Source organism: Leptonychotes weddellii, chromosome 15, assembly GCF_054177405.1.
Source record: "Leptonychotes weddellii isolate Sample4059 chromosome 15, ASM5417740v2, whole genome shotgun sequence".
In the NCBI taxonomy this organism is placed as follows: domain Eukaryota; kingdom Metazoa; phylum Chordata; class Mammalia; order Carnivora; family Phocidae; genus Leptonychotes; species Leptonychotes weddellii.
This window is the reverse complement of record NC_138383.1, coordinates 43,101,925-43,123,502: the sequence shown is the minus strand read 5'-3', so window position 1 is coordinate 43,123,502 and position 21,578 is coordinate 43,101,925. Positions and strand designations below refer to the sequence as shown.

At 44.3% G+C, this 21,578-nt stretch overlaps 1 protein-coding gene across 1 annotated transcript in view; it reads right to left on the bottom strand.

Moving 5' to 3' along the window:
* Positions 1–6: 6 nt before the first annotated feature.
* LOC102744764 (cytospin-B) overlaps positions 7–21,578 on the bottom strand; it is a 75,886-nt gene continuing 54,314 nt past the window's right edge. The window contains exons 6-8 of the mRNA XM_081805940.1: positions 16,099–16,215; positions 9,702–9,761; positions 7–658 (exon numbers count right to left, since the gene is read on the bottom strand). Of these exons, the coding sequence (XP_081662066.1) occupies positions 569–658; positions 9,702–9,761; positions 16,099–16,215 (267 nt within the window). The 3' untranslated portion in view covers positions 7–568. The remainder of the gene's footprint in view (positions 659–9,701; positions 9,762–16,098; positions 16,216–21,578) is intronic.

Below are 21,578 nucleotides of genomic sequence, written 5' to 3'. Positions count from 1 at the left end.
CAGTGACAGCGAGATCTAAAAAGCGTGATCAAGTTCTAGGCGTCACAACTACTGTCTAGCACGCAAGCACATTTCCGCAAAAAGAAGGGCTCGTGGGTTTCCAGGCGGTGCGAGACCGAAATGTTTGTCTTTTTGCATTTTGCTGTGTGTTTCTTTTTTGGAGGGGGTGGGCGGTGGCAAGGGCAGAGTTTTTCTAAAGGCAGGAGCCCGGGTTTTTAGTGAAAAGATGACTGCTCTGGAAGTGCTGTTGGTGGTGGATCCCGGCAGCTCACGGGTGAAGTTGCACTGCGTGACCTGAGATGTCCTACTGGGTTCTCGTGGAGGGAGCCTGGGCTGAAGGACAGAGGCCCATGCAGGGAGCAAAGCTTCCCCAGCTGACGCTCCAAATGCATCTGGATTTAAAGCGGATGTGCGGCGGAACTCCGCTCCGTTTCTTATTTGCGTGTTGGTCCCCCTGGATGGAGCGCTGTGGGCGGTGGTGGATGGAGCAGGGCCTGTGGAAAGTGACCAGGTGCTTCGAGGACCAGCTGCAGGCCGGGGTGGGCGGCGTCTCTCGGGCCCTTGGGCTTTACGTCTCAAAGTACTTGTAGATCTGGGCCACGTACTGCATCACGCTCTGCCAGTCGGGCCGGTCTGTGTACAGCATCTCACTGAGCTCCTGCAGGAGAAAAGAAGAGGTCACGCTGGGGACACCAGAGACCGCCCCCGACCTTCCCACAAAGGGGCTTGGCTGCAGGTTGGGGCTGGTGTTGCCTAGAAACCCTCCTCCATCTGCTTGGACAGAAGGTGTAGGCAACACTGAAGTGCTGTTAAATGTGATTTAAGTTTAAAGAAAAGTGTTTTATTCCTATTTAATCAAGAGATGCCATCCCTTAAAAAATTTTTTTTTTAAAGATTTTATTTATTTGAGAGAGGATAGTGAGAGGGAGCATGAGGCGGGGAGGGGCAGAGGGAGAGGGAGAAGCAGACTCCCCGCTGAGCAGGGAGCCCGACGTGGGGCTGGGTCCCAGGACCCCAGGATCACAACCCAAGCTGAAGGGAGACGCTTAACCGACTGAGCCACCAGGGCATCCCGAGATACTGTCCCCTTTAAAAAACATTAGGCATGACTTCCTGCCCCTTTCATCTTAATAACATGACGGCATTAAAAAAATTTTGTAAAGAGAAAGTCATCCATAACTCCATTATCATAGGATGATTTCCATTTTTCTAAGTTATATTGGAATGTGCACCTTTGTTCTCCCACACTTCCATCACGTGGACGTACTAGCGTGTGCTCTGTGCTTTTATTTTATTATTTTTTTAGGGGGGTGGTGGGAGGGGCAGAAAGAGAGGGAGAGAGAGAATCTCAAGCAGGCTCGATCCCAGGAGCCTGAGATCATGACCTGAGCTGAAATCGAGAGTCGGACGCTCAAGCGGCTGAGCCGCCCAGGCGCCCCTATGGCTTTTTTCTTTTTCTTTTTTTTTAAATTAATTTATTTATTTGTCAGAGAGAGAGAGCACAAGCAGGGGGAGTGCCAGGCAGAGGGAGAAGCAGACTCCCCACTGAGCAAGGAGCCCAATGCGGGACTCGATCCCAGGACCCTGGGACCACGACCTGACCTGAAGGCAGACGCCTAACCGACTGAGCCGCCCAGGTGTCCCCCCATTGTGCTTTTTCACTTAACGTTCTCCATACACAACTTGACAAGTGAATGTACTGTGTCGCTGGCTGTCACGGCAGTTAAGGCTCATGGTCCAAGGAACGGCTGCCCCACAATCAACATGACATCTAATGCGACGTGTAGCCCGTGTTCACTTCTTCACGTTACAGACTTTGCGGTAAGCATCTTTGTGGCGTGTTGTTGAATTCATGGCTTGAGATGAATTCTCACGAGTGGGATGACCACAAAAGCCCTGAACCAACTGAACATGCAACCACTCTCTTATCAGGATTAAGTGTTAGACCATTCAACGTTTGTTGTTGTTGTTGCTCTTTCTCCCCTAGTTTCGTAGGTGATCAGCAAGGAGACAGTGGAGACCAGAGCATGACAGGCAGGAGGGCTGGCTGCTCTCTATCAAGCAGCCAGTCAACTGTTCCCAAAATGTCTGCCGCAGAACATATTAAATAATTCACTTGGGGATTGAATTTGGATTCTTTTGTGTTCACGAGAGAACAGTAGGAAAGGACTCTGATGTAAAGCCAGGAGCAGGGATGTGGTGGAAAAGCAAGGTTGAACTTACTTAGCATATCTGTTCTTGGGTGGTGACAGAAATGTGACCTGTAACCGGCCATTTATTTTGTTTCCACGACACCTAAATATCTTTTACGGGTTTTGCTGCTTGATTGTGCTGAAAAAATGATCAGCTTAGCACTGGCAAGGATGTGTCTTCTGTCTCGGAGAGGACGCGGGAGTCCGATCAATATTCACAGCTCTACTCAGACTATCTCATCATGCCTGAATCTGACAACAGTAACATTAAAACCATTTTGGTCCATTGTCAACATCACACCCGAACACATCTGAAGAAATACTATAGCGTGTTTCAGGAGGAGGGAGTGTATGCTGCCTGTCTCCAAATCTGAGGCCGCATGACATTTATGTGTATTAGTAGCTGAAAACCTTTCAAGATAGAAAGAACCAGGCCCAGATGGTTTCACTGGAAAATTCTGCCAAATACTCAAGAAGAAATAATACCAATTCTACACACTCTCTTCCAGAAAACAGAAGAGGAGGCACACCTCCTCACTCATTCTGTGAAGCCAGCATCGCCCTAATACCAAAGCAGACAGAAACATGGCGAGAAAGCTACCCACTTCCCACATGGACACAGGCACAAAAATCCTTAACAAACATTAGCAAATTGAATCAGGATCAAGCGGGGTCCACGTCAGGAATGCCACACAGGCTCAACATCCATCAGTGTTACTCATATGAACAGACTTAATAAGAAAAATCATATGATCGTATCAACAGATGCAGAAAAAGCATTTACACACATACCTGGAAGATATTTGTGGGTTCGGTTCCAGACCGCCACAGTAAAGCAAACACAGCATAAGCGAGTCAAATGAATTTTTTGAGTTTCCAGTGCATGAAAGTTACGTTTTCACTATACGGCAGTCTAACGTGTGCAACGGCATATGTCTAAAAAAGCCCAACAAGGTACATCTGACTCTCGCACAACACAAGCTTGAACCGTGCGGACTCACTTATGTGTGGGTTTTTTTGGATAAATAGAGTATGGTACTATATGTATATTTTCTCTTCCTTATGATTTTCTTAATAATATATTTTTCCTTGGGCGCCTGGGTGGCTGAGTCGGTTAAGCATCTGCCTTCGGCTCAGGTCATGATCCCGGGGTCCTGGGATCGAGCTCCGCATCGGGCTCCCCGCTCAGCGGGGAGTCTGCTTCTCCCTCTGTCTCTGCCTCTCTCTCTCATGAATAATAAAAAAAAAATCTTAAAAAAATAAGAAAAACGTATTTTTCCTCTACCTTACTTTACGAATACAGTATGTAATATACAAAACATAAAAAAATATTTGTTAATCGATTGTTTACATTGTCAGTAAAGCTTCTGCTCAACAGTAGGATATTAGCAAAGTTTCTGGGGAGTCAAAAGTTATACAGAGATTTTCGACAGCCTGGGGGGGGTTGGTGCCCCCAGCCTCTGTGCAACAAGGTCAACTGTACATTCCTTAATTAAAAAATATTTTAGGGCGCCTGGGTGGCTCAGTCGGTTAAGCGACTGCCTTCGGCTCAGGTCGTGATCCTGGAGTCCCTGGATCGAGTCCCGCATCGGGCTCCCTGCTCGGCAGGGAGTCTGCTTCGTCCTCTGACCCTCCCCCTCTCATGCTCTCTCTCTCTCTCTCATTCTCTCTCTCAAATAAATAAATAAAATCTTTAAAAAATATTTTATTGCTAAAAAAATGCTAACCATCATTTAAGCTTTCAGCAAGGTGTAATCACTGATGACACAGCACCATCACAAATAAAATAATAATAAATTTATTATAAATAATAATCCCAAGAATTACCAAAATGTGACACAGAGACACAAAGTGAACACGTGCTGTTGGCAAAATGGAGGTGACAGACTTGCTTGATGCAGGATTGCCACAAAAAAAAAATGCAGTATCTGTGAAGCTCAATACAGTGAAACATGAGTGGTGTATGCCTGTTTACAAAATTCAACAACTATTCATGATAAAAACTCCCCCAAAGCTAGAAAAATAGAAGATAACATACAAAAACCAACAGCTGACCTCAAACTTAATGGTGAGGGACTGAACACTTTCCCACTAAGATCAGGAGAAAAGAACAAGGCAAGCATGTCTTCTCTCGCCTTTCCTACTCAACACTGTACCAGAAGTTCTAGTTAATGCAATAAGGCAAGAAAAAGAAACAAAAGGCATACAGACTGGAAAGGCAGGACTAAACCTGTCTTTATTTGCAGACAACACGATTGTCTATGTAAAAAACTCTAGTCCACCAAAAAACCCATTGGAACTAATATGCAAGTCTAGCAAGATCTCAGTCAATAGCTTTCCTATTATATGCCATCAATGAATAACTGAAATGGGAAACCAAACCAAACCATTTAAATGGCATTAAATTTTAAAAAAGGATATATATGCAAAAAACTTGTTTATAAAACACTATATGCAGAAAACTACAAAGCAATGATGGAAAAAATCAAGACGCTCTAAATAAATGGAGAGTATTGTATGTTCATGGATAGGAAGACTGAGTATTGACAAAAATGTCAATTCTTCCCAATCTGATCTATGGATACAACACAATCCCAATCAAAATCCCGGCAAGCTTTTTTTTTTGGGGGGGGGAGTAAATATTGACAAACTGATTCTATAATTTATAAAGCAAAGGTACTAGGACAACCAAAGAAATTCTAAAAAGAAGAATAAGGTTGGAAGACTTGATTTCATGATCTATCAAGCTGTATGAATCAGGACAGTGTGGTATTGACCAAGTGACAGACGCTCAGATCATGTTATATCTATTTTACCACAATAAGAATAATTGAAAAAAAAAAAAGATAAGGCTTCCTGCCCTTGGGAGCTCATGGTCTTGGGGGGATGGAGATAAGTCCTATAATCAGATAAATTACAACGTAATGCTGCATGAGCTATGTAGTACTATGAGTAAATTGTGCATTAAGAGCCCAAAAGGTGGGCATGGCTGTCCTGGATGCAGGGTCATGGAGGAGGTAAGATGTGGGCTCTGGAGAAGGCCTGCCTGCTTGACTCTTGCCTGTGCTATTCACTAATGTGTGACCTTTTACGGAACTGCACCTGCCTCAGTGTTCCACCTACAGGAGCATCTGTCTCCACAGGATTCTTGAGAGGGCTCAATGAGTCAACACATGGAAAATGCCTGGGGGCGCCTGGTGGCTCAGTTGGTTAAGTGTCCGATTCCTAATTTCAGCTCAGGTCATGATCTCAGGGTTGCAAGATCGAGTCCTGCGTCGGGCTCTGCGCTCGGCACGGAGTCTGCTTCTCTCTCTTTCTCCCTCTCTCTCTTCCCCTCCCCCTGCTTGCACGTGCTTGCTCTCTCTAAATAAATAAATAAAATCTTAAAAAACAACAAAAAAAGAAAATGCTTGGCGCATAGTCAACACGAAAAAATATTTTTCATACTATTAAACTCAAATCAACTCTAAGTAGCCCTCATAAAGTTTGTACAGCAGAGCAAGCTCAATTATGCCTAAGGAATCATTCTGATGCCCTCTTAAAATCCAGAGTTGTAAAGGCCTCCCCGTCCTGATCTCTGTGTGTGGTGACTGTTCGGGTGGCTTACTCCGCAGGCAACACCCTCACAGACTATATGATTCAGCACGAGGGTGTTCCCTTCACCAGGATAGAAACACACCAACGCTCGGAAGACACACATTCTGGCTGTTCTTCCAGTAACGGCCATGATATTACCTGTCCTCTCTCACCAATTCTTTCTGTGAGGAGTTGCTCACACTTGTGATATGATGGGCTAAACCTCTCTGTCACACTGTGGCCAAAAAGGAATGCATTCTAAAATTGGGAGAACATGTCAAGCTTTCATTTAAAAAATAATCTCATCCTTGCTAATATGCCACACCCAGAAACCTGTATTTACTTGGATCTGCACCTGTAAGTGAATTTTTTCCCCTCACTAATCTTCCAATAGACTTTGATCAAAGACCTGGGGTTATTACTGCTGCCAGTTCTGACTGTATATATTTTAGAAGTATCCTGTGTAATTAAGAACTATTTTTCAATCCACATCAAGGTACGGCAAAGCAAATTTCATAATGTAGGAAGTTTCTGTTTTGTTGGTGGCACAAGTTAGTTAAATTGCTCACAAACATCCCTAAATGCTTTTGAGATTAATTATTATGCTTGTCTCACAGTATCTCCTCACAGACATCTGTAAAAATGAAACTGCTGGCTCTGACAATTGGTTCAACAAGATGATCTCATTCCTAGCTTTCACTAACTCCTGCCTTATGTCAGATAAAATATAGGGAAAAAACGTTAAATTAAAAAAGAAGCAAATGTTAGCTGCAACACGACAAAGAAAAACATATTCTGTGTATACTATTGTCTACCAAGTTCTCATTTTTTTTCTTGGATTCCTTATGTTTAATTATCTGTTGTTACTTGTTAGCTGTTCAGTGTTTCAGAAGGGAAGATAAATCAGGCTCTTTTTACTCCATCTTGGCCAGACATGTGTGTCACCTCCTTTCTAAATTCTCTAGCCTCTTATTTATGTGACAGGGACATCTGTTTCTTAAAAAGTTTCATAGAATTTGGACTTACTGGATTTTTTGCATGCATGACTACATTTTTAAACAATGAATTCGATTTCTTTAATGGATAAAGTTCTATTTCGTTTTGAGTGAGTTTTGGAGAAATACATTTAGTATTTGAAGAAATATATTTACATTTCTTTAGAAAATTGCTCATTCTGTTTTAAACATATTGGTGTAACACTGTTCATAGTACTGACGTTTCTATGACAGCTGGACTTTTGCTTTTTCATTTCTCAGATTCCCCACATCCTCTGAGGGTTACAGACCTGTGGCTCACTGTGACTTCCATTTGGATTTTCCCAATCACTGATGAGACTGAACATCTTTTTACATGTTTATGAGCCACTCGTGGTTTGCCTATTCTAGCCTTTGATAATTTTCTACTAAGTTGTGTTTTTATTATTAGTTAGTAGAAATTATTTATAGATTATCTGTCTTCTCTTTACTTTTTATGCAGTTCTGTTATGATGTGTCTGGATAGGTATTTTGCATGATTCATCTTGTTTGAGGTTCATTAAGAATCTATGGTCTTTCATCATTCTGGAAAAATTTCAGGCACCATTTCTTCAAATATTCTCTCTCCCATTCTTTCTTTCCTCTTCTTCTGGAATTCCCATTGGCCATGGGACTTAGAAATTGTCTGGTTTTATCTTCCATTCGCTTAAGCTCTGCAACAGACACTATCAGTTGGTTAATCTAATAGTTATTCCCAACTTGCCTATCCCTTGTAGGCTTCCCGCTAAAGAGAATAGAGAATATAAATTGCTTACTTTCTCAAATTCCCTCACAGCTGGGGTGACCATGTAACAAGAGTACTGCCAATGAACTGAGGGGCTCTGGGAAGCCTTTTGATTTCCTTGTCAAAGGGGGAAGATATGAGGCACTTGTTCTATCCTTTCCCCCTCCTTCCTGTCCAGCAGATGGGAATGACGTCTGGAGCATGGCAGCCATGTTCAACCACAGAGGACATGGGGACTAAGAGCCAACAGATTAAAGATGGTGGAGTGTAAATAAGACACACTCTGGAGTCCTTGATTACAATACTGAACAGTGAACCAATCCTGAAACTACTTTTGGACTTCTCATTAAAAAAAATAAAATTAACAGCTTTATGGTTTAAGCAACTATTAGTTGGGTTTTCCATTTCTTGAATTTGTCTTTTTTTAAAAAAGATTTATTTATTTATTTGAGAGACAGCACACACATGTACATGAGTGTGTGTGTGTGTGTGGGGGGGTAAGGGCAGAGGGGGTCTCATGACCCTGAGATCTTGACCTGAGCCAAAATCAAGAGTTGAACACCCGACAGACTGAACCACCCAGGCATCCCCCCATTTCTTGAATTTGAATACATACTAATACAATCCCTCTATTATATTTTCCACTTTTTAAATGTCTGTTTCATGTTCTGGATAATCTCCTTAGTTCTATTTTCCAGCTCAGTAGTTCTCTCTTCTGCTATATCTAATCAGTTTTTCAATCCGAGGGGCTTTTTTAATTTCTAATTTTTATTTCTACTAGTTTCATTTGATTCTTTTTCCAAATCTTTTTTTTAATAGTACCATGGTCCTTATGATTTTTATTTCCTCTTTTACCTCTTTAATATGTTTAAACATAGTCTTTTGTAGTCTCTTATTATTTTATTATCCCACATTCTGGTAGCTGATCCTCTTGTTTGCTCTATCTGCTGATTAGCTCAACTAGATCATTTTCTTGAGTGTTTTGTAATTTTGGATTGTGAATGTATTTTCAGTGGCCATTGTACCACTAGCCCAGAAGCTTTGTGCCTCAGATAGTATAAACTAGGGGCTTCTTGCAGCACAGATATAAATTTGAACTCCAAACCTCATCTGGCCCAGTTTTCTTTTCTTGCAGATTTTCCTTTTTTTGGCCACACACACACACAATCTAAGGTGGAAACCAAGCTTCTGTATCACTTCCCTTGACTGGCGGGTAGAGCTGTTTATTTTCCCCTTCGCTAAGAAGAACATCATTTTGTGACCTTGGGTTTTGTGCAAGGGTCTCAGTACTAATGTTCTGTTTACGGGAGCTCAGCACCTTGTCTCTTGTTCCTGTGTGGGCATTAAATAAAACCTATACCCATTAGGGAGCCTTTTACTATGAGCCCTCTACCAGCACTCCCAGGCCCACTTCTGAGGCTTGCCAGTCTTAGTTTATGCCTCGTGGCTCTGGTTTTCACTTCTCTTTGAATTTCTGACATCTGGCCATTTCCCATTCTTTCTTCTGACCACACCTATGTGTTGATATTTTTATAATTACATTTTATCCAGATTTCTAGGTTACTTGAACAACAGGGCTTTAATAATGCAGTCCACCGTGCTTCCAGATATGAAATTTATCCACAATGAAATCTTTGAAAAAACTCTAAATCATATGTGGTTAGACAACTGAATTAAAAAAAAAAATTTTTTTTTGAAATAGGCTCCACACCCAGTGCATAGCCCAATGCGGGGCTTGAACTCACAGCCCTGAGAATTGAGACCTGAGCTGAGATCAAGTCAGATGCTGAACCGACTGAGCCACCCAGGTGCCCCAATAATATTTTCATATTCGGGATCATGAGTAACAGATCTTTAGCAAATGGATTTTAATTTTTTTTTTTTTAATATTTTATTTATTTATTTGACAGAGAGAGACACAGCAAGAGAGGGAACGCAAGCAGGGGAAGTGGGAGAGGGAGAGGCAGGCTTCCCGCGGAGCAGGGAGCCCGATGCGGGGCTCGATCCCAGGACCTGGAATCATGACCTGAGCCGAAGGCAGACGGTTAACGACTGAGCCACCCAGGCGCCCCGTGGATTTTAATGTTTTGTAAGAAATAGTTCAGTAGATGGCATAAAGTTCTTTCTCCTATAAGTAGAATCAAGTATCACAAGGATATAAAATAGGATACTTACCAGGCTGGGTTTGATGCCTACACTTTCGGCTGCTTCAAATGCCAACAAGAGATTCCTTTTCTAGGTTAAAAGGACAGAGACTGGAATTATCAACTAAAAACACAGAGCTTTTGAAAAAAATAAAAATAAATATAAAAATATATAGTTTTTGCCAGGAAAGAACACCAAATGACACTCCCATATAGATATTTATATATTATAAAACACTTAAAATTTTAAGTCAAATATGCAAACAGGGTTTCAGTCCAAGGAAGAAAATGACTGACAGGTTAAATAATTAAAATGACATTACCGATTGATTCCTGACTATCAAAGATAAATATTTGTTAGTTCAGTTATTTTTTACTTTGCCACGATTTATGACATACACATTCTGTTGTGTATCAAGAGTTGTTTAATCACAGTGCTATATATACCATTTCCCCCTAGAATTCTAAAGGCACTGTTCCACATTTAGCCCGAATTTGCAGCTTCTTCTTGAGACTCTTTCTGGCTCGTCTGATGTTTCCTCACCTGGATGAACTTGAGGATCACTTAATCCTGCCTCCTCCCCTCCATAGTTCATTTGAGAGTCATTAGGATAACATCAAAATTTAATTAGATTGGTATATTAAGTTTAATCAAGAAAGTCATGTTCCTGTAAGTAATATTCACGTTTTATGTTCCCCAGTAGAATTTCATGATTTTATGCATTTGGATTTTACGCATTTGGATTTGATAAATAATGTTATATCCCTTTTTCCATTTCCGCATGGCCTCCACCCTCTGTCCTTGGGTGCACATTTGCTCCCTGAAGCTGGGTGGGCCCCGCCCTGAGACTGAAGCAAACTCTCTGCTCTAGGTACTAGGTCACAGAAAAAGGGAAAGACGAGGCTGTGCACGTTTTCCAGGCTGTGTGGTCGGGGCCTGGGAAAGCTGTTGATCTGTGGTCATCTTGCCCAAGCCACCAGCCCTCTTCCTCCAAATTAAGGGAGATTTATGGGCACGAACTGGAAACCTTCTGCTTGTTTCCATAACACTGCTCTCTGTTCTGCTGAGACAGGAGCTCTAAGTTGGCTCCTGGCTTCCTTTAATTGAGCCCAAACTTGCGGCAGCCATCTCCTATCTTGTGCTTATTTTAAAGTCCCTTTTGATTAGTTCTGAGGGGGAATGGGGGACCGTAAGCTACACCTGGGGCACCTGGCTGGCTTAGTGGGTGGAGCATGCGACTCTTAATCTCAGGGTCGTGAGTTCAAGCCCCATACTGGGCATGGAGCGTACTTAAAAAAAAATAAATAGAAGGCTGCACCAATTTGCAATTCCAGCAATAGTGTGTAAGTGTCCATTTTCTCACACTTTTAGCTGCAGAGACTATTATGACCAAGCACTGTTGCCTAATTCTTTCATTGCAACGGTGTCAGGCCCCCGCGAGGCCAGGGGGTGGGGGGTGGAGAAAGCTGCCACTTACAGGGAGCAGGGGGGAGTGTGCCCAGGGCGGAACCGAGAGGTTCCCAGAGCCCTTCCAGCCCCAGGATAGCATTAGCCCCTGGTAGAGATCTTGGTGTTGGCCTCAGCAGCAGCGCATCTCACCTAAAACTGACAGCAGAAAGCATCCCACGTCCAGAAAATTTCTCCTCTCACGTTAAAATTTTGTTTCAGACACTGACACGAAAATACTCCGTTCTATCACCTGAATCTGAGTAGCCTATGTGGAAGTTTCATGGGCTGACAGATAAATATGCTTTCTGTTGAAAAAAATGCCCAAACCTTCCACTGACTGTAACTCACGTCTCTTTAATGTCTTCGAAGACATCCTTGTTAGCTTTATCAGAAATTCCCTATTTAACACTGATGTCCAACCGACTTGGTTTCATTACATCCATCTGGGTAGATGGAACAGCTCATGATTTCTGAACTTCCCGGGCTATCATTAATCTCACAGACCCGCAGTCTTCCACAGTCTGACTTGGGTGCTCCCTGAAAACAGCATCCTAGATTAGAGGGAAGACATTCAACCCTACGTGTAGAGACCACGGGCCCCTGTACCACAAGGACAATGGGAAGTGAGTAAATGGTGGTGTCTGGGTGTTGCATGTTTCCAAATGTGTAGCCAGTGACCAGGGCAGCTGGGCCGTGAGGTGTGTGGGAACCATGGAGACCCATGGCAAGACACCGCACTTTCATAAGGAAGCAGCGCTCATGATTCAAAGCGTGAAAGCAAACACTTTTAGGTTCGTTATTTTCCAACAGATCCAGAGTGATCTGAGGACGAAGAGCCTAGGTGTGTTTTGCATGAGAGCAGACAAACATTTCACACCTTCAGGAAGATTCCTGTTTTAGATAGGGTGTGCATAAGTGCGGAGACTTCTATTTATGATAGTTTTAGTGAGGTCCTCCTCCGATGATTCTGAGTTGTTTTATGCCCACTCTTGACTCAATTATCTTCATAATATCACACGGAAAAGACAGAGGCTGCAAAGCGAAGAGAAGGGACACGGAGGTCACTGCTGGAGGTGGGCTCTGTCTGCGAGGGGCTCGATGCACAGGCTGTGGGTACCCCACACGGCCCCAGCTTGTCTCCTCCTTTCTGGCTGCTCCACTCTGGTTCCCTTTGCTGGGTCACTCTCTCCCTAGATGACAAGCATTGGAGTCAAGGTTCCTTAGCCTTCTCTCTATGCCTCTGTGATATTGTGATTTATAGCAAGAAATATACATTTGGTCTTTGTCCACAGTTCCTGGCACAGGGCTCCTAAAACCCTTATCATTTCCCATATAAGAGCTATAGGGGCATCCTTTGTTACGATCTTTGGTTTTTGTCCTCAGTTCCAGAAATGGCTTCAGAACAACAAAGTTGGAATAGATGTCTTCTGTTACTCGTAACAAACCTCTTTCTTCTTTTTTTTAAAGATTGCAACATCTCTTTTTTTTTTTTTAAGATTTTATTTATTTATTTGAGAAAGAGAGAAGGAGAGATAGTGAGAGAGTACAAGTGGGAAGGAGAGGGAGAAGCAGGCTCCCTACTAAGCAGGGAGCCCGATGCGGGGCTCGATCCCAGGACTCTGGGATCATGACCTGAGCCGAAGGCAGACGCTCAACCAACTGAGCCCCCCAGGCGCCCCAACAAACCTCTTTCAACCGCACCTGAGTTTATGTTAAAGAGGTGTTTTTCAAAAAACCCCAGATAACCTAAGGATGGGGGCTGGCTGCTAGGGGAACCAGCCATGTGATTAGAAGGTTGGAACTTTCAGGCCCATATCCCCTGACCCCAACCTCGGGGAGGGGAGACAGACTGGAGACTGAGTTCAATCACCGATAGCCAATGGTTTAATCAATCGTGCCTATGTAAGGAAGCCTCCATTAAGCTCAAAAGGATGGGGTTCAGAAAATGTGTGTTGGGAGGGTGGTGCACCCCAAGGTCCAAGGGGACAGAAGCTCTTGCGCTCGGGACCCTTTTGGACCTCACCCTAGGGGTCTCCTCATCTGGCTGGTCATTAGTGTCCTTCAATATCCTTTGTAATAAACTGGTAACCTAGTAAGTACTGTTTTCCTGAGTTCTGGGAGCCTCTCTAGCAAATTAATTAAACCTAAGGAAGGGGCCATGGGAACCTCCGGTTTAGTCGGTCAGTCAGAAGCAAGGTGACAACTACATGGTCACCGGGGTCTGAAGTGAAGGGCACGGTCTTGTGGGACCGAGCCCTTAACCTGTGGGACCTGATGCTCGTTCCAGGCGGACAGTGTCAGAACTGAGTCACACTTGAGAATACCCAGCTGGTATTGCAGAACTGCCCGGTATGGGCAAAACCCGCCATCTGTTTACAGAAGTATCAGAAGTGAAACGCTGGGAGCAGAGTGGATACAGACGAGTTTCTCTTCAGAGCTTCCCTTAGGACCTACGACCGAGGTGATCTCCACTCTCGTGGCTTTAAATACCATCTATATCCGCCCTGCTGGAGGCAGTAGCTACACCTGACACGTGGCTGTTTAAATCAAAAGTAATTAAGATTAATAATTCAATTTTCCAATCATTGAAAGCCACATTCATTAACGGCCCAATGGACTAGTGGCTACCATGTTGGATAGCGCAAATGTAGAACTTTTCCATCATTTTGATTCACTTAGGCAGCCCTTACCTACTCCCTGGTGACTCCCGAATCTGCCTTCCAGCTCTGATCTCCCCTCTGAATTCCACATTTATTATCCAACCACCTGCCTGACATTGCATGCTACATACTTTAGGAACATCTCCCACTTAACATGATTAAGAACAGAATAGCTTTTCTGGTTTTGTTTTCCAAATGTTTAATGCTCCTGTCCAGCCTGCTTCACGGACTACCAACGCACAAATTTTCCGTCTTGAGATTTTTATATGCTCTGTGATGGTTAATTCTATGTATTGACGTGGCTAGGTCATGGTACCAAATGTTTGGCCAAACATTATTCCAGATGTTTCTGTGAAGGTATTTTTAAGATGAGATTAACATTTAAATCGGCAGACTCTGGGTACAGCACATCACCCACCATAGCATTAGGCCTTAATAGAAAAAGCCTGATCTCCCTCGAAGAAGAGGGAATTCTGCCAGCAAACTGCCTTCAGATCCAAACCGTGGCATTCAACTTCCTTGCACACACACACACACACACACACACACACCCTATTACTTCTGTTTCTCTGGAGAACCCTGACTAACACTGCAGAAAATTAAATCACTCTGTTCAGTTATTATCACCATCAGTGCCATGACCATGCACTGGGCTTTATAATCAAAACAGAACTTTCCAGCATTTCTATTCCTTCCCCATCTTGGAAAATGACCTGTCAGGCTAGACATGCCTCTCCTTCCTCGTGTCCTCCCCCACAACCAACCAGTTACTAAGTCCAGCGGATTCTACATCTAAGACCTATTCTGAATCTATCTCCATCTTTCTATCCACGATGCTACCGCCCCTGCCGCAGCTAATGGCTGGAGTCAGGGACGCTAAGCCCTCACGTTGATGACTGCAGGGGCCTCCCATCTGGTAGCGCCTCACCCATTCTTGTTCCTTTTCCAGTTCTTTTTCTCACATAACAGCGAGAAAGATCTTTCAGAAACACGAATCGTGTGTCTCCACCATTTAGAATCCTTCAATGACTTCCCACTGAGTTTAGAGCAAGAGGCAGATTTCTTTCCAGAGCCCTCTGTGGAAGGCCTGCAGGGTCTGGCCCCGTCTGGCCCCCAGGACTATCACAAGCCACTCTTCCCCGCTCACTGCACTCTGGCCAGTGGGCCCTCCTCCACGTTCCCCGACCACACCCAGGTGTTTTCTTGGTCAGGCTGCTCCCTTGCTCTGGAAAGCTCCCCCTAGCTCTTTGTATTACTGGCTCCTGGTTCGTTCTGAAGAGTATCGCCTCTCAGAGAAGCCTTCTCAGCCTTCCTGATCTAAATTAGGAAACCTGTTCACTCCCATGGCATGAGGTTTCTCTCATAGCTCTTCTGCAATTTATTTATTTATAACATTACCTGTTACAGGTTTACTCACTTATGGACCTGTCTCCCTACTTTAGAGGGCAAAGAACAGGTCTACTTTGTTCACTGTTGTCTTTATTACTGTGCACGATGCTTGGCAAGTAATACTTGTGGAGAGAATGAGCGCAGGGCCCAGAACAGCATTTTCCAAAGTACGCTCTGTGGAATATGATTTTGTAGGATGTTCTAGGTCAGGGTTTGGCAAACTATAGCCCTCAGACCAAATCGGGCCCACAGCCTCTTTGTGTAAATAAAGTTTTTTTGGAACATAGCATGCCCATCCGTTTTGTCTCGGGCCACTTGGGCACTATCATGGTAGATGAGTAGCTGTGACAGAGACCTGTGGACCCACAAAGTCCACTATTTGGCCCTTAACAGGAAAATTTGCCAACTCTTGTAGGTAATTGTATTAAAAAATTCTGTGGATCTGATATATGTAGGGTTAAACAGAGTCACACAAGGTTTCTTTCATGTTCCTGAAGTCTTTACTGTGCTAATGAGCACTGTGAATCTCTAAGAATGTGACATAATATATAGTTTCCCAAGCTTATCTGAGCAGCGAGATCCTTTTCTTGGTGCTTCTGGTTCTTTTAGAAAAGACTGAAAATGCTGGCCAAGGTCTTAAAGCCACGAAGGTAAAATTTCATCAAGGCTTTCTCTCAAAAAATGGGTAACAGTCACAGTAAACTGGTCTTCACTCCATTTTTCCAGGCCACCAGGGCAACTGAGAAGTATTTACTGAGGGTGGGATCCTACAGCCTTGTCATACACTCAGTAGCTATGTCTGCCTGGTACCAATATCCTGATTTCCACTAGGAGTCTATAAACACCACCCCATCTGGATGTACAGTATTATAGGAATTCCCCTTGCATGTTCTAGAGGATAACCAGGGGTGACTGGGCAGGTGACTTACTTTCTCCTGACTGTTCAGCTCCTGATATGGGATGTGGGCAGGCAGGTAGGTATGAAGGAGAGCACAAAAGGCCAAGCCATCACTCCAGCTGCTGCTGAAATTGGTGATATCAATGTTCTGTAGGGGGGGAAAAGCAGCATTAATCTCCAAACTGTGCAAGGGCAGAGAATACGAACAAGACTATGGGAAGATGGGTATCCACCTCTGGGTTTGCAGGAAGGCCGGATGAGAAACCACCCAAGACTGCCGGGAGTCCATTTAATTCTGGTACCAGCAATGACCCGGTGTCACCCAAATCCACTCACAGAATCGCATGAAAAAAAGCCTTAAGGGCTCCCAACCCTGGGGAATTTCTGCCTACGCGGTGGTACGTGAAAAGCTCTGAGACATCTTATTCTCAAATCCACCCACTCAATTAGCTTTCTTTCTTTTTTAAAGATTTATTTATTTGAGAGAGAGAGAATGAGAGAGAGAGCACATGAGAGGAGGGAGGGTCAGAGGGAGAAGCAGACTCCCCGCTGAGCAGGGAGCCCGATGCAGGACTCGATCCTGGGACTCCAGGACCATGACCTGAGCCGAAGGCAGTCGCTTAACCGACTGAGCCACCCAGGTGCCCTCAATTAGCTTTCTATGTCCCAGCATTTCCCAGATTCATCTGGTCAAGGAGGAATCCTCATCATGATCGTCATGACGTATGACCCCAATTAACAACAGGTAGACCAAGACAAACCAAGATCTTAAAAACCTAGATGGCCTCTAGCGATGAGGTAGGTCAAATGGCTCGTTTTATAGGAAAGACATGGAGGAGGTGGTGTCCACACGTCACACACGGTGTACCTGGATGACGGACACTCCGGCAGGCCAAGTCCCCACCCTGTGGCCCTTTCTAGCAAACCTCTTCTGTTTTCTAGCCAGAGTCCAGGGTGACCCAGGTGGACCCTAGAACGTCCCCCACAAAGCGCTGCCTTTCAGAAATGTCGGATTCTCCAGCCTGCTTTGCAATTACGTCTACCTGGGGGAAGGATCTCTGGCTGAGAGCAACACACAACCATAATAATGCCTTTTCGTTCTGGTTTTCATGACTCAAGCACAACCAGATTTTAAGAGCTGCTAAGCATCCGTGTTACATAAAAGTCTGAGAATGCCCCGTCTCCGTTTTCGGGCTGAATGTGCACGAGCTGGGCCTCCTGGTAAGCTGATCATTTGCATTCTTGGCTTCAAAAAGTCTCCCTGGAGACTCTGGAGCTACCTGATGGGGCCTGGATGCTGCTTCAGAAATGGGAAACACTGTAATTTTATATTTTCTCAAGAGGTCTGCATGTTAAAAAAGAAGAGGAAAGACACAGGCGGGGGCCATGCCCTGTCCGGTTCACTTGAAGTCTCAGGCACTAGAACCAGATGCTCATCGGCTCATCGGACCCTGGGAAGTGGGCGCAAGGAGCGGGGCTGGGCCAGCCTTCGGAAAACCAGTGCTTGTCGACACGGAGTCCCCTTTCTTTGGCATGTAGAGGTCGTCTGAGACCCTGTCTCCCAACCCATCTCTCACGGTACCTGTGACCTGGCAGAAGGAAAGCCGGACTTTCTTTCCAGGGACCGCTTGCTGATGGTTATTGTTCATGCTCAGCACTAGGGCATCTGTGAAAACGGGACAAGCACGCACCACACCTGGCAGTGTTCGCTCCGAAAGGCAACGTCGATGTACAGCTCATTTCATCGTCAAAGGAAACTGAGGCCGGAAGCAGTGGTGTTTCCGTCAGAAAGGCCACATTTTAAATAGAAAGCCAAACATTCAATGAATGACCAGGATGTAAGTCCCTGAAATATGAGTGCCGGGACATATCAAGCTCCAAAAATGGGGGCAGTGAGGGTGGTAAAATTCACTGAGTGTCTACAATGTGCCTGGTGCTGGGCAGTTCCTTATTTAATTCTCAGAATGACAATACATCGTAAGTAGCGCTGTACCCATTTCACAGATGAGGAAGCCAAAGCAGGAAGAAATATCACTGAGGCCAGAGTTAGGGGCAAATTGCAGTTCTGCCCGACAGCAAAGCACATCATGTTTGCTGTCCTTCCTTCCTTTTTTTTTCTTTCTTTTCTTTCTTCCTCCTCCTCTGCCTTCCTTCACAAATTTACTTCATGCCTAAAGTTTTTAAGTTTTGAGAAATCTTTCATTTCCTAAAACGTGAGAACATTTTACCCACTTATCTCCTGTACCTTTTTTTTTTAATGATACAAAATGCCATTTTCCTTCATCTGCACGATCTTCAGAAGCATTCTGAGAGGCCAGACAGACCCAAAGGGGTGACGAGGCCATCAGTCTCACAAAACCAAGAAAGTGCCCAGTATTTCAGCTAACTGAGTGTCACCTAGGAGCAGTTTTGGAGTTAAAGATTTTATTTATTTATTTGAGACTGAGAGCGAGAGAGCACAGAGGGAGAGGAAGAGGGAGAAGCAGGTTTGCCGCTGAGCAGAGATCCCGACGTGGGGCTCGATCCCAAGACACTGAAATCATGACCTGAGCTGAAGGCAGATGCTTAACTGACCGAGCCACCCAGGCGTCCCCACAGGAGCAGCTTCTGATCTATAAGTATAAATGAGCAACAGGTTGAGACTATAAAATCTGGTTGAAAAAAATCAGTCTAAACGACTCACAACATCAGGAGAGTTCAGACAGCCCGGAAGCTTCTAGACAGATGGCAGCTCGCGGGCCTTTCCAGAAAACGTGAAGCACACTGTAAAGCACACCCTGGCACTTCAGCAGCAAGACCACACCAACACTACACAAGAAATAGGAGCAGTGCCCTATCTTAAAAAAAAAGGGGGGAATTATGGAAATTCCAAATCTAGGCAGGTTATCAAATCCAACATCCAGGTCAGGAAATGCTTCTTTCATGTAACCCACAGCCACCATGTTTAAGACTTGGAGTTCTTCTGACACTGGAAGAGATGGATGACAACCAGCTGTGATCTGCAGCATTATACTCATTCCGAGAACATGTGGCTATCAAGTAAAAACTTTACCCTTCTTAGGATAAAGTGGAACATCTCAATTCTAGTTCCCTGAATGTCATTTGAAATCCTAATTCCATTGGAACGACAAGAGTATCAACAACCCCCAAGTCAACACAGCTGGTTGAACAACTGAAAACATGCGTACGTTTATGATACCTCAAGTAAGAGGATGCAAAGGACTATACACATCTCAGTGGTAGCTTTGTAGCGATGGTTAATACAAAAGCAGTTCATTTCTGCTCATTGAGGTATCTTTTTGTGAGCTGTATGATATAACTTAGTGCATGAGGAGTTAGCTGATGTGGGGTGCCACACTTTGAGGCAGGGTGTGTGGGTCCCAGCGAAATGGGCTAAGACACAGTACGGTTGTGGCCACCTGCGAGGGAGGACGAGGTAGCCACGGCAGAAAGGGGCTCATGTGGACTGGACCAATGCACTGGGTAACAGGCGAAAGACAACAGTTTCTTGGGCATGGCTAGCTGGCCAATCCTAGGAACCCCAGGAACCAAGCGAGGACTAATTCCAGGTCCTACCCCTAAAATGTGGGTGAAAACTTTTATTTTTGGTTAGGGATGATCAGGATTGGCTTGGCCTTGGATGGGGGGAGGTGGCTCTTGCTGAGCTTGTGGGTTATAGTCCTCAATGCTCACAGATGAACCTCTAACTTAGGACAAAAACAGAGGCTAATAATACAAACACCCCCAAGGGGTGTTAGTTAATATCTTCCTTCTCCCAATTATCATTCAGCTGAATTCTTAGGGGGTTCATCAAAAGAATAAGAGGAAAAACAGAAAATGATCAACAAGGCATTCTACAAGGCATATCGTCAGTTATTTTCCTTGTTATTTACTCCTGAATAAAATCGAGTAGGATAATTGTTATCTTTAACTGGAAGTTAGTAACGGGCCAGGAGCAGACAGGATTCTGGGGGTGCTAGCAATGCTGTGTTTCTAGGCCTGGATGTTAACTGCATGGGTACCTTCGTGTTATGAAATTTCACGGAATGGTACACTTGCATGTTCTATCTCAGTAAGAAAGGGAGGGTGGGCGGGAAGAAGGAAAACAGAAAAGAAAGATGGGACTGATCCTCTTAAGGGACTGCACTGTGGCTGTTAAAAAAGAGAGCGAACTTTTTGGATTTTATGTCCTATAAGAGTTACCGAGGGGGGGCGCCTGGGTGGCTCAGTTGGTTAAGCGACTGCCTTCGGCTCAGGTCATGATCCCGGAGTCCTGGGATCGAGTCCCGCATCGGGCTCCCGGCTCGGCGGGGAGCCTGCTTCTCCCTCTGACCCTCCCCCCTCTCATGCTGTTTCTCTCTCTCTCCCTCTCTCTCTCTCAAATAAATAAATAAATAAAATCTTTAAAAAAAAAAAAAAAAAGAGTTACCGAGGGGAAAAACAGCAAAAAAGAAACTTCTTGCTGATTATTTCCCCAAGGGAAATGGTAATTACTCGCTGCAAATTATCTTTAACTTTCTCTGGGATATAAATACGTTAGAGATATTTCTGAGTGGAAAAGAAATCTGGGGAAAGGAAGTCTCACATATACACATATATGGTACATGGTATCAGATATATATAGATATATATATATATGGTAAATTCCAAGCACCTCCAAAACAGGTTAAGTTTCTATAGAAGAAAATTTTGTAAGATATGGAATTTTGTCTTCAGTGCAGCAAAAGTCATTTGAGAAAAGTGAATACGCTGAAGAGTATTTACATGAGAAGCTAAGCTAACTTCAGCGACTATCCAAGAATATTCCCTCGAGTGGCTGAGACTGTAGACAAATAAAGCTTTACAGGGGTGAATGTGGAGGTAGCACTCGTAAATAACATGGAGGGACAAAAGCAAAGCAAAACCCAGCAATCTACAGCACTTGCTTCTAGAAGGTTCATTCCATTTGCCTTTTGTTGCCTGGAAACACCAGGGCTTGGTGAAAACATCAAGGGCTGGAGAGAGAAGCTGCAGAGTGCACGCTGAAATGGGTCCCGTGCTCAATTCCGCGGAGGCTGCAGCTGGATTCTATAGTTGTCTGACCTCAATCCCACCACTTCATCTTTTCTGAGGCTCTCTAGCTTCCTCCATTAGATTTCTGTGAATGGGTTGTGAATGGGTTGACTCTGTGTACACTAAACTCAAAAGTCTAAAAAAAAGTTAAAAAGAGAGAAACCCCAAAGCTTCCGGGAAGAAGTCAGGAGACCGATAAGAAAATGTAGTCTGTTGGTCTAGGAAGACGGTAGAGTAGAATCCTCAGTGGACACACCAAGGCTGCAGACTACACCCAGAGCACCTCCCTCTGAAAATGACCCAAAAACCAACAGAACAGCTCTTCCCCAGCTGAAGATGGAAAGAAAAGCCACATGGAGAAGGGCAGGAGGGGCAGAGACATGGTCGGGAACCAACCCTCCAGTGCAGGGACCTACAAGTGGGGGGCATGTCACAGGCATGGAGATCCTCTCTGAGGAG